The following is a 13,626-nucleotide window of genomic DNA, read 5'->3' as shown; positions in this document are numbered from 1 at the left end:
TTCCCAATTTTGATAGAGCAATATGAGAGAACTCAAGATACATAATCCAATGGCAGTCTTATGAGCAAGTGGAGCTAGTATGGTATAGGTAGCCAGTGCAAAGGCAGCAACCAAGCTTGTAACTGAAACCGACATGAGGTAGTAGGCAATGCGTAAGTGCTCTATCCGGCTCCGAGGATGTCGTATTGGTGATCCAGAAGACATGAGAGAAATTGTTGCCATAGTGGAGCAAGTGAACGCAAGTCCATTGGCCAGGGTGAATGCATCAAAACCATACCTTCCAGCGAGTGTTGGTGTGCCTCCATTAGTGTGATCATCAGCTCTGTAACCTCCAGGCATGGCAAAAGCTGCACCAAATGTCACGGTTGCGATAAGGACTGACCCAATACATAGACTTTGTGGCGCGTCCTTCACTTTCCCCATTTCATCTATTTCACCCTGATTTTTTTGGACAATATTGTTTTTCTCAAGGTAATCCTGGTGACGGATACCCCTTTTAGCACCAGCATATTGAAGTAAGGAGAGTATTCTTGCTTCACTGTGCTGCAAAATCAACATAAGTAGAAGTTAGACCGCACAAATCTCAGTTGTTTATGCTCACCTAAAAGCTTCTGCTTAAAACTAAAATGACAGTGTACATTACCAGTGATTACCATGTAAGCATGCAGCCCTTTAGGAATATTTTGATACGCTATATCTAGTGGAGTCTCCCCTTTCTTATTTGTCAAATTCAATTGTACTTGTCTATTCCTGAACAAACAACAAAATATTTTAACACTGCCAGCCTGGGCAGCTAGGTGTACTGCAGTGTTCCCATTCTTGTCTTGCATATTAAAAATCCATGATAATGTTCCGTTCTTGCAAGCATAACTAACTGTTGATATTTTCTTATTATCAACTGCAACATGAAGAAATGTCATTTTCCTAGCATCACGTAAACCAGCACAATTGGGCGTATTTTCAATAAATTCACTGACTACACTTGTTGCACCGACAGATGCAGCCATGTGTACGGGGAATGATCCATTGTGGTCTGGCTGATACAATGCCTCTGCATTGGCTTTCAGTACTTGTGAACGTATTTTCTGATTCCCTGGAACAGTTGTGGCGGCAAAGTGAAGAGGTGTATGTCCGTTGTTATCCCCTTGCAATGCAAGGACGTTGTTCCATTCCAACATCTTCGTAGGATCTGCAAGCGGTTAAACCAATCAATATAAATAGAGAGCAAAAAGGCAAAAAAGATATGAAAAGAATGTTAAACTAGATGTTAGGTTTTCCCAAAGATTGAAGCCGCAGTCTTTCGACAGATCATCTCCAGCAACAACACAACTCATCATGTATGCACAACTTTGACCATGAACGGAAACACTAGACACAATTTCATTTATCCGCACTGAATTTGCTCGACGAGAACGCACGCAAGGGAGCACATATCGTGCATCTTTTTAATCTTTACTAGAACAATGACCGTGCGTTGCAACGGGATATAAATATTCTACTATGTTAGCTTGTGATTTTACCTTTCAATAATAATGTGATTCTGTAAATAAATGTTCATAAAATTCTGACCATGAATTACCATATATTTTGATTAGAAGTTTGGTAAGTAACTTAAAGTGAAATTGGATCAGAAGGTAAGTAAATTAAGGTGATTGATTATCATATACATGAAAGGTTGGACGAAGGGCTGGTAGGAAGAAAGGTGAAATGAGAAACTTACATTCTTTTTTAAGTAGTAGAGAGTAGAAATTTCTCTTCTTGTTTTTTGGTGGTGTACAAGCTCTATGCGTATTCACATATATACCCTATTAAGTGACTGCCTAGACTTTGAATCGTTTACTTACTCGACACAGTCTCGGATATGAAACTCCGAAACTAACATACTGATTAAAACTCTGTTTGGATTATTCCAACACACAAATCTATATGTTTTTAGAACTTAGAACTCGTCGTATAGCCTTCAAACAATACACTAATGGTCCTGAATCGAAAATGTAAAACACTAATGAGGCAAATGTATTTTATACTATATATATCTTGCAAAAATGTATAGAAAAATGGTAGGCAAAACGAGATATAAAAGTTGAAGAGGAAGGCGCGCATTTACCTTCGCCTCGGAGAACAGTAGCGTGCAGTACATTTTGTCCATTTGGTCCAGAGTATGAGAGCACCCCGCCGCTCAACTCATAGAGTGTTTCCGCGATGAAACTCTTCCCCTCCAAGATGGCCCAGGTACAATGGCGACGTGCCATCTTTCGGGAAACTGGCCAACTGCGGGTCCTTCTTCATGAGCAACTCGACCATATCATCGTGCCCAGTGAGGACAGACTTGATAGCCTCATGCAAGGCTGTCCATTCGATCTTGTTTTCTGTTCTCAGCAGCGCCTTCACTCTGTTGGCATTGGTATCATCGCCTCTTCTAGCAAGATCAATGAGAAGAGACACCATGGCGAAGTTCCCCTCCCGCGCAGCACAATGCAGCGGCGTATCTCCGTCATTGTTCTGCGCACAGAGGAGGTTCTGCGCCTTCCTGTGGACGAGGCCAGCTTTCTTCAGGAACTCCTCAGAATCACCATTGGTGGCGACCACATGGAGAACAGTGTCGCCTCCGACGGTGATCCCGTCCAGGAGCGACTCTCTGAGAAATGCTTCCCCGTCTTCACCGGAAGCCCGCCATGTCGCCGACCCTCCGACGGCGGAAGATGCTTGGTGGTCTTGTGCGTCGAGGAATGATTCTAGATCCTGGAAACTGCCTGAGCAGACCAGCGCTAGCAGCCGGGCATCCATCTCCCGTGGAGAGTTGGTTTGGACCACAATGGTGCCCGACGCCATTGATGAATGATCACCGGCTCTGTCGAGTTGGGACATGGGAATGAGAGAGAGGATCAATTTGGGGCAACGTACTGGCAGGTAGTGGAAACTGGAGTGGAGCAGAGTGCGGCCAAGGCTGAGGAGGTGTGCCTGTGAGATGTACTTTGGTTGGGAGTGGGACAAGAAAGATAGAAGGCACGGGAGCCAAGAGAATCTCCGGCGGACACGCTATCCCCTTTCCTTCCGGCCACCGTGTGAGCATCTCTGGCGGACACGCTATCCCTTTCCCTCCCACCACCCTGAGAGCATCTCCGGCGGACACGCTGGCTGGCAGAAGAGCTTCTGCTTTGCTTGGAAAGGACCAGCTCGGAGCCTCGGACACGAAGCAGAGCATCTGCTTTGCTTTGCTCCGGTACATCTGGTTGAACATTATAGGGGTCAATTTGCTAATGAAAAAAGAAAATCCACTGAAGTGCAATAGTTTCTTTACACCCTAAGCTATCATAAAGCAAATGTAACATAGGTAATTGACAGACTAAAACAGTGAGATCGTTTAGTAGCACAAATGGTTTGACTGTCCAGTTGTGATAGTACATTCCTTTCTTTCATTTACTCTAAAATTTCATATAGGTAGTCCCAAGTATGAAACCGACCATGGAGAAGCCACTCATACTTATAAGTGTTGGAGGTACCTTATACAACAGCGTCAAAAAGTCAGCTTTAGTTTCCCTTCCGGTGGCATTTTCTGGAGCTCTAATGGGTAAACATGATTTTTTTTTCCCACACAAATGACAACATAATGAGCGAATAGGGGCTTACAAGACGATCCTTATATAATCTTATGCCAAACAAAAAAAATGTGTTCTGATTATCGTTTAAACGTTCTATATCACTCTAAATATGAACCGCCCTAACCCTACCCCGCTCCCGTGGGGCGCCGCCGCGCCGCACCGGAGCGCCTCCGCCTGCCGCCTCCCATTTCACTCCAGCGCATCTCCTACCCCCGCCGCCGCCGCGGAAGGCGTCGCAGGCAAAGGGTGTGTGCCGCAGCGACGGCGGCGGCGTTTCTCGTCGGCCAACGGTTTGGTCAGGACTGTGGCGGCCCGTGATGGTCGGATCTACGGCAGTGGGTGCAGAGCGGCGGCGGACGACGACAGGTGCAGCGGCGGCGGCGGCGTTTCTTCTCGGCCAACGGTTCGGTCAGGACTGCGGCAGCCCGCGATGGTCGGATCTACGGCAGTGGGTGCAGGGCGGCGGCGGACGACGACAGGTGCAACGGCGGCTTGGGCACCCGATCTGGGCCCAGATGGGCTTCGGCGGGCCGCACTTGCTGATCTCGTGTACCGTCCCGTCAATGGCTTGCTGCCCCTAGGATCGACCCGCAACTCGAGGACGTCGCGGGCTCCGGCCCTGGGCGTGGCGGTGGTGGCCACCTCCTTCGTTGGAGATGGTCGGCCTGAGGCTGGGTGGTCGGATTTTTAGATCCATCATCTAGTCCCGACTGCGAGTTGGGGAGACAGAGTTGCCGATGAAAACCAAGCCGATGACGGCGTTTTGCGTCGTTACCTTGATGAAGACAGAGGCAGGAGGTGGAGCGGCTTCGTCTTGCACGGAGCTTCGATGGAGCTATCATGTCATGCCTAGGATCCACTCGTGGTGGCTGGGGGGGGGGGGGGGGGGGGGGCTCTAGGATCTGGTCTTCCAGATAGGATGATGACGGTACTACGGTGTCATTTCTCTCTTGGGAGCATCATTTGTGGAGCAGCACTGGAAAACAGAGGCAGGAGGTGGAGCGGCTTCATCTTGCACGGAGCTTCGATGGTGTTGTCAAGTCATGCCTAGCCGACAGGTGCTACGCTGAGTCATGTCTGGTTGGCAGGTGCTACGCACGATAGATCTTCCTGATTCTTCGCGTTTGGGTGGACGAGCGCAGGGCGGTGGCGCCGTGGTGGCGTCGACGCATGTCCAACCTGGCAAGGATGATGCGGATCTCTCTCCTGAAGATGGCTCAGTGGTCCGATGATGATGGAGGCTTCTAAAACGTGTGCATGTGATGTGCGATTTAGGTAGGCTGCACCGGCTATTGGTCCCGATACGTTATGTGGATGGATCGGCGACGACCCCGGTTTTAGATATGGGGAGTGAGAACACTCCACATTATCGAGTTTGTAAGTGTCAGTGGTGGCTTCGGATGGATTGATATATGTTTTTGTCACACCTTTGTGGAATAATTAATAAAAATGGCTGCATGCATCAATTGATACAGAGGCCGGGGGTTTAACCTCCTTTTCCATAAAAAAATCACTCTAAATATTTGAGAAAAAACATATTAAGCCACGGTTTTTTTTATGACTTATTGAACCAAAACATCAAATTTACCTTAACCACAAGTCCGATATAAATAGAGAGTTAGGTCTAGTTATAGTGCCATGATAAAGGGAGCTTATGTCATCTTAAAATATTACCGATTACTTCTAACCACTAAGAGATAAAAGAGGAGAATCTAATAATTAAACTCACCAAACCTGAAACAGCTCATTATCCAAGGAAATCTAACACCGGAAAGAGTTCTTTTTGCAAAAAGAAAAACTAATTTGCTTGACCGCCAAATTAAATAGCTGCCAAAGAACAAACCTTATGTTAATTCGATTTTTGCTTGGACTCACATAAAGAAAAGAAAAAATCCCCTGAAACTTACTGATTTAGTGGCTACCTGTGCTCCGATACGGCTCCAGGTGCCGTGAGATTGAAGCAGAGAGGAGGGCTGCTTGTGCGATGTGAGGAGGAGATGTACATGCGTTGACCATTCCACGAGTTGAGAGGCAAGGATCAGACGGTGTGCTCAGGCTGATCAAACGGTCAGCGAGACTGGTGGTCGGTGGAGACGAACAGCGGTGAGCGAGGCGTTCGGGCGACTTCTGCTTGGACCCGAACCATACCCGCTGATGACATGGCGAGTATTGTGCGTTTAGATTCGTGCGCTCGATCGAACGACGACAAAAGCGTTCGGGACGAGAGCACCGAACGTGGCACGTTCGGCGGTTATCGTTTCCGAAAATAAAATAAAATCTGCAGGTATCGTCAACTATTCTAATTCAAGTCAACCAGGCAACTCCATCTCGTCACGGCGAATCAACTTGTGATTGAGTTGGTTAGGTGGATAGTAGTATCCCCAACCCACCAGGGTTCAAATCCTGGTGCTCACATTATTCCTGGATTTATTTTAAGATTTTCGGTGATGCGCTTTCAATGATACAGATAGTCTGGAAGCAGTCAAGATGGTGCAAAGCAGAGATACTAATAGATCAAAATATGCCTTTCTAACAAAGGAGATCAAATAAAGTTTGATCGAGTGCAATTCTTGTATTACTCATGTTGGCCGCACAAAAAATTATGCTAGTCATTTTTTTTGGCAAATTTTGGAAGATCACAATGCCAAACTGTTGTGTGGCTTGGGTATGGTCGAAATAAACTTCTTAATATTTTCAGTCCTGACTGTAACTCTTGATTTTGACCATAACAGTTGTAATACAAGTATTATTCCGCAAAAAAAAGGTATGAGTATATCTCAACCCTTGCACCTGCACTAAGAACTACACAAAGTATAAATGAAATAAGAACTGATCCAAGGCAATGTATGAGTAAATCTCACACAATAAAATATGAGACATCAATCATTTTGTCGATCAACAATCCGCACCATTTCAACCTAAGTCTTTAGCCAACATTTCCGCCAACATTATATTGTCCCATCATTGCTCCTGATTTGGAGTTGGAGACGTAAATACAAAATATTTGGGATCTGGAATACAAAATAAAGAAGGATCATAGTTTTGATTATTTTAAAATATTATAAAGAGAATCTTCAGATTCCTCATATGCGAGTTACCACTACAAGTCTACAGGATATGTACTACAAAAATACGATCTCACCATATAGTTAATGAATTTACAAAGTAAGGTAGCCCAAAAACTCCAACGTGCACTTGTGAGCAATTATCCGCTGTAAAAAATGAAAGAAAAATTGTACATGTAAAGTTCAAGTCATGAGGTGCTCATAGGTAATGCAACAGTAGTTACAACATTATAACCCCTCGGGTCGCCCCCTGGGCGACCAGGGGGAAACCCTAGCCACCGGCGCCGGACTCTCCCGCATCTCCTCCATCCTCGCCGCCGCCAGTAGCGCCGCCGGGCGAAGCCAGGCCGGCAGGGGCGGTGGCGGGGCTCCCTTCCCCTTCCCCCGAATGTGCTGGCGCGGGACGGCCAATCGAGAGGAGGCGCCGTATTCTTGCGGGGTGCGGCGGCGCTGCAGATGGATCCTGGCCGCGACGTGCACTGCGCGCGGGCGGTTGGGGTTCGTGCTCGCGGCGTGGTGCGGCCGCTGCATCTGGTGGTCACGTGCGCCGTCGGTCTCGGGTCCGTTTCTTCGGGATCCGGTGCCTGATCGTCGTCGGCCGGCGCAGGATGGTGGCTTTCGTCGCTGCCAGGTCGGGTCCCTTGATCCGGTGCCTGGGTGGATCTACGCCGGAGGTGTTGAGCCTTATGGTGCTTCCCTCTCTGGAGTTTTCGGGTCTTGGCTGCTGCCAGATCCAAAGGAGATGGAGATTGGTTGTACAGGAAGAGGACCGGAGGAAACTTTGGTCGGCTAGCTCGGCCCGGCATCGGCGACGGCTTTGACGTCGTTACCCATCTTAATGGCGAAGTCGAGGTCCCTCCTATTCACCTCCGTCCCGTTCCCGGACGAAAGTCCAAAATCCGTCTTGGATTGGACGGCGGCGGCGCCCTTTGCGTCGTAACCTCCATGGAGGCGCCGTCTTGGGAGGCTTGGGCGTTCGGGGGAGTTGCTATGGGTGAACGGCTTCGTGTGTCAGTTCCAGCAGCGGCAATGGTGTGGTGGTTGGCAGGAGGAGAGGCGTTCTAACCGCGTCTGATGCGTCTGGTAAGAGATGTCAAGTCATGCCTGGCCCACAGGTGCTACGCTGAGTCATGCCTAGTCGGCAGGTGCTACGCACGACAGATCTTTCAGAGTGTCCGCGTCGGGATGGACGAGCGCAGAGCGGTGGAGCTGTCTGGCGTCGTGGTGGCGTCGACGGTAGCTAGACCGTGCAAGGTAGATGCAACAGTACAGCTCTGAAGATGGTTTGGTGGCAGGTGGCTGCGGCGGCCTCATTGAGGTGAGCCGGACTGGTAGGTACCCCACACCCGGCAGGCGTCCTGGTTGGGACCTCAGGTCTTAGATGTTTAGGTTTGGCTGCGATGTCTGTTTGGTATTAGGCCTAGACTATCAACGCCCCTTCATTGATTGGATAGGTGTAGCGACAGTTGTTGCTGAGAAAGTGGCTTTAGTCTTGCTGTTGTATGTCTTTGTAAGGTCTTGTGAGAATAATTAATAAAGTGGCCGTATGCATCGCCCAGATGCAGAGGCCGGGGGTCATCCTCCTTTTCTAAAAAAAAACGAGGTGCTCATAGGGGTAGGGTGTGCGTGTGTGCGTTCAAGTCACGAGGGCTGACTAATTTTCAGGGACAAGAATACCTTTTGCCATTGAAAATCTGCGGCGGCTGGGGGGGGGGGGGGGGGGGGGGGGGGGGGGGGGGGGGGGGGGGGGGGGGGGGGGGGCTCACCACCAGATTGACGACGTTGCAGCTCGTCGAGGTGAGCACCATGTTCTACAGCTTCTTGGAGGGCCTCGGCCGGCACTGCCCGGCCCTCGAGGAGCTCCACGCTGAGAGGTGCAAGCTGCAATTGCATGTCATCGCCTCGCCCGCGCTCAGGCGCCTCGCCATTATCAGCCCGCTTTTTACAGAACCGGGGCTGTCGCTCCCAGGCTGGAGGCCCCACGACTCGCCTCTCTCCGCCTCGACATCCTGTACGGCTAGGTGTCTGGCCCTAGTCATCAAGCCATAGTGGAACCAGCTGTGCTAGAGCCGCCGGCGACTCTTGCCGAGGCATATTGGTCCGGTTGACGAACTGGAACCAGCACCGGTCGATCCTGCACTAGCTAGCTTGAATTCTTGAAGTCTGTGCACAGCTTCCTAGCCCTTGTAAATCTACATCTTCAGGAGTTCGGCACCCTGGTAAGTAAGTGTCTGAAAATAAACTTTCTCATCCTAGCTTATATATCATGAACATGATATTCAAAACCATATTTAGAAACTTAATATAACTTTCAGAAAACATTTAAAAACAGAAATATATTTGTTGGTAGAAATATAATGATCCTACTATAATAGCATGGATCTTGTAAGCAAAGAATACATAAGCATTTGCCCATCACAAAATGTTTCAGTCACTGCTAGACGAGTCCTCCCCGTGCTGCGTAGCTTGAAGGCCTTGGTATTGGAAAAATGTGACGTTGGAGAGAAGTTCCAGGCATTGACAGGGATACTTTGGAGCGCACCTAACTTGGAGAAACTTGGATTGCACCGATGCGCAGCAAGTTCTACTAGTAATTAATTAGTTAATTAACATGCATACACACGACATTTTGATTATCTTGCCTCCTGGTAATTTTTGGTTTATTGCCTCTCTAGCTAACTGAATGATCTCACACATACAACCACAGTTTGTATCTCCCACGATCCTGGAGTGGAGGATCAGGATAGCATCTGACAAACGTCGTGGCCCATCACCCAGCTACACATGATGTTTTATGGTGCAAGAACCGAAAATCCATAGATATCGAGCGCTGGCAGGAAGACGAAGCACACTTGGCTAGGGTTTTATCAGCAATCTCTGAGAAGATGCCGCTGGAGCAATGGCAATAAGTTAAGATGTCCAGTGGACTTGTGACACTATAGTAGACTCCGGACAAAACTAGGGGAGCTCAAAGAACAGAAATAATTGTGATATCCAAAGATACGAAAAAGCCTGAGGACCATACCAAAATTTGTTAACTATACCTAGACTATGGACTATGGTGTTTAGTAATTTGAAATCACATTGTTTTTAGAATGTTAGATTTATATTTTTATTATATCATAACCGTAGTCCACGGAGTCCTACTACTGGAAATTATTTACATACATGAACAATACAAGTCCATATGGACTGGGTCACGCCATAGAGATTTGGGTCATGCAGTTTCTTTGAAGTAACTATACAAAGAATTCAATGTTGTGGAACAATTTTATTTGATCAAAGTTAAATAAGTTTGATTTAGAATAAAATTTGGAATATATATAATTGTTGTCTTGCATGTACGTCACTCTTGACCTCTTGTAGTGTGACTTTACTAGGCTGCATGCAAACTTTCATCTACTCTACTTGGTGCCTCGAATACAAAACGAAATTGCTCCAGAGACCACACTTTCGGCACGATATGCGAACAATACTTTCTGTGTCCAAATCTAGGGCGTGCATGCTCGCTGAGGCACAGCCATGTAGGATCGTTCTGGCATCCGCATGTTTGTTGTGTGTATAGAAGGGTCATAGTTTTGATTGATTTAAGGATGTGGCTAAGTCTCAGTCAAGTGATATAGTATACAAGATAAAGGAGGAAAAACTGAAAAGAATTTTTTTGTACGAATCTTCGTGCAAGATCAAAGGCATATAGCATCGACTGAGACATAACAAAGTCTTAGTCGACTGAGACTTAGCAAAACTGTTCATTTAAAATATACTAAGATGTTTGGCCTTGGAGCTTTGTGGAAAATGAACCAATGTGAAATCACGATTTTAGTTATCTGACAAATAGCAAAATCATACATATACTTACCTACATATTCCCTCCATCTCAAAATAGATGTCTCAACTTAGTACAAACTTTACACTTATTTTATGGAGGGACTACAAAATATTGGAGACGCCCTTTAATAACGAGAGTACGAGACAGTGATGTGCAGTTCCCTAAAAAAAAGTGTCGTGTGCATTCTCTACATTATACACTATATTCCACCTGCTGTTTTTGGAAAATAAAGATCGACAAGAATTACATCGTGGACTCGTTGTCTACTGCAATGCGTATCCCAAGTTCCCAACTAAATCGTTTCCTGTACGGATCCGATTCAAGTCTAACGACAAGACCCGTCTGACCCCTCACCTATGAAAAGCTTGCCGCCTCCCTCCAAGCGAACGACACGCCACGATCCGATCGTCATGAACAGCAGTACCAGCAAGCGCGGCCGCGTCGACGCCGCTGACCGGCTGGGCGAACTGCCGGACTGCCTCCTGCACGTCGTACTCTCGTACATCGGCTCTCGGCAGGCGGCGCAGACCATGGTGTTGTCGCGGCGGTGGAGGCACCTGTGGCGCGACGTGCCCCGCGTCGACATCCACGACCGGGAGCTCGTCGACGGCCAGTACAGCTGGGAGCGCTTCGAGGACTTCGGTGACGGCCTGCTCATGTCGATCCGACCAGCCGCGGGGCTGGACGTCTTCCGCCTGCACCTGGCCAGCGCCGGCAACGACATGGCCATCACCGACAGACGGATCCGCCGCGGCCTCCGGCACCTTCCGGCTGCCGTCGAGATCCATTCATGCTGCACATGACCGAGTCATCGCCTGGAGACCGCACTCGTCGACACTGTGGCCAGGATACAAGCCGGGCCTGTCGGCGTGCTCTGCCGGTCACACGCGGCGCCTGAAAACCCTACGGCTTGTCGGTGTCCACGTCAACCTCGGCTTTGTGGAGAACCTCGGCCCGGCCCTCGAGGACTTGTACCCCGAGAGGGATGTTGTCCAGGCGCCTCACCGTCGTCAACACACGCCGCACCAGTGCCGCTCCTAGGATGGTGGCCCCCCGGCTCGCCTCTCTCCGCCTCGAGTTCTTGTACAACGGCGAGGAGCGCGACGACATGTTCAGAGTCCGACGAGCAGCCTCGTCGGAGCTGTTGCCGGCACTCACCGAGGCTCTTAATTTTCTAGCATATTTCTCTACTTATTACTCGAATTTTTTTAGTATAAAATAGAATAGAATGATAAAGGAATTTACATATTCTAGATTTTTCTGTTTGGGTATATACATTAATAAATTAGTACTCCCTGTGTAAACTAATATTTGTTTACGGAGTGAGTAACAGTTATCAAGGCATTTTACTCTGCCATACACTGATTAAATCCCTACCAAGATATTTAAAAAATTGGCACATAAACATATACATTATATTCATGTAAGTATCATGAATGGACCTAAGAAGAAATACATTTTGTATTTCTTACATTCTAACATTGAAGAGGATTTTGTTAAAATATATATTTTCAATATTAAACACATTAAAAATAAAATAAAATAAAAATTTACGCTCTTTACTATTTAGTAAAATACATTAGCTACAACTATGATTATGAAAATGAGTACCAAACTAGTATGAAATCTTAGTATATATAGTGATATTTATTTAGACATATTCTAGGATTGAATAAACAGTAGCCGAACCTTGAGGTGTAGCAAATAGTTAAAATTCTTATAGTCCATGTCCAATTTATTGTCCTGCTCCCCAACATCAAACATCATAAGGGCATCTCTATTGTAGAGGCGATTGTGGTGCTTATAAATAAAAATTAAATACTAAAAAAATGAAAAAGATTAGTTAGCTCTTTATAACCGAATGCTAGGCACTGATTAATAGCAAAACTCATCCAAAATGCGGTCGGCGGCGCATTGGACATGGCACGACAGTGACGGTGCGACGAGCATCGCGACGGTGGCGACGACGCGTCGCACGCTATGGGAAAATCTTCTTGCTCGATCAGGTAACATCGTTTAGGGTTTCCAATTTTATAGGGTTTATGTGTTGGTGGGATTTAGGTGGATTCTGGATGGAATTATGATTGAGGATTTAGGTGTTGGTGAGAGGTTTGGAAAACAGAGGGAGAGGTTACAAGGATTTATTTTAACCTCGCCGGGAAAAAAAAAGGCAATTGGTTCTGCTGCTCTCTGTTGTTTTACAAGGAAGGAATGCTCTACACAAAATGGATACCAGCCATCCAATACTAGTCTTTGTTCCCTCTTCTGATGTGAAAACTATTACTCCCTTTGTTAGCTTCACCGACAATTAGTACCACCATATGGCTGAAAACGTGATTGATTTACCTACTTTTTGTCTTGCCCAAACAAGAGCTGCAAGTACTAGTTAACTGAAACCTAGATAGTTAACTCAATATAGCAGTAGCGGTAGTTTTGAACCCTTGTTGTGCTTATGTATGCTTGCTTAGTTGTAGATGCTCTAGGGTTTATAGAAATAAACTTGATGTGGACAGAAGAAAAAAAATCATTTTAGAGCAAAAAATTCAATACGGAAATAAGCTTGCTCTGGACCCAATGTAGTTAACTAAACAATTTTTCTGGGACAGGTTTCAGTTAACTTTAACTCTATAGATAGTAGGAAATTTTTCTGTAAAAATTTAGGTTTACAAATTAGGGTTACAAATTAGCTAGGTTTACAAATTAGGGTTGCAATTAACATAAATTAGATGGATCATAAAAATTTGCTATTAAAGCAGGATGAACAGAGTGGAAAGGGCTAAGTATTTCTATTATATGAAAAAGTTGAAGTGGTCATGTTATATGCAATTTTTCTTCAAATCTATATTTTCTTGAAGTGGTCCTGTTATATGCAAATTTGAAGTGGTTCGATTGTGCCTAAGTGGCCTATGGATGTGACCAAGTGGTCTTTTGTTGTTTGCAGGCCTATGTTTTGCCAGAATGTTGATTCATTTTCATTCCAGCCAATTTCAGACGCTCGATTTATCCACTTTTTAGCAAAGTTTATGCCGAAATTTTCCCTGAATTTCGATATGACTTGTGCTAGAAACTAGGACATATTGAGTGCCCTGGATTTGCTGGAATGGGAATGATCAACATTCCAGCAAAACAT

At 46.5% G+C, this 13,626-nt stretch overlaps 1 protein-coding gene across 1 annotated transcript; it reads right to left on the bottom strand.

Moving 5' to 3' along the window:
• Positions 1 to 499: 499 nt before the first annotated feature.
• On the bottom strand, positions 500 to 2,944 carry LOC125515602 (ankyrin-1-like). Its single transcript, XM_048681102.1, has 3 exons — positions 2,108 to 2,944; positions 654 to 1,189; positions 500 to 543 (listed from the first exon to the last, which is right to left on the bottom strand). Exon 1 carries the CDS (start codon positions 2,866 to 2,868, stop codon positions 2,185 to 2,187), a length of 684 nt encoding a protein of 227 aa, XP_048537059.1. The 5' UTR covers positions 2,869 to 2,944; the 3' UTR covers positions 500 to 543; positions 654 to 1,189; positions 2,108 to 2,184.
• Positions 2,945 to 13,626: the final 10,682 nt, after the last annotated feature.

The sequence above is a fragment of the Triticum urartu genome, chromosome 6, assembly GCF_003073215.2.
Source record: "Triticum urartu cultivar G1812 chromosome 6, Tu2.1, whole genome shotgun sequence".
NCBI classification, from domain to species: Eukaryota; Viridiplantae; Streptophyta; class Magnoliopsida; order Poales; family Poaceae; genus Triticum; species Triticum urartu.
The sequence above is the reverse complement of the archived record's forward strand: the minus strand, read 5'-3'. Positions and strand labels throughout refer to the sequence as shown.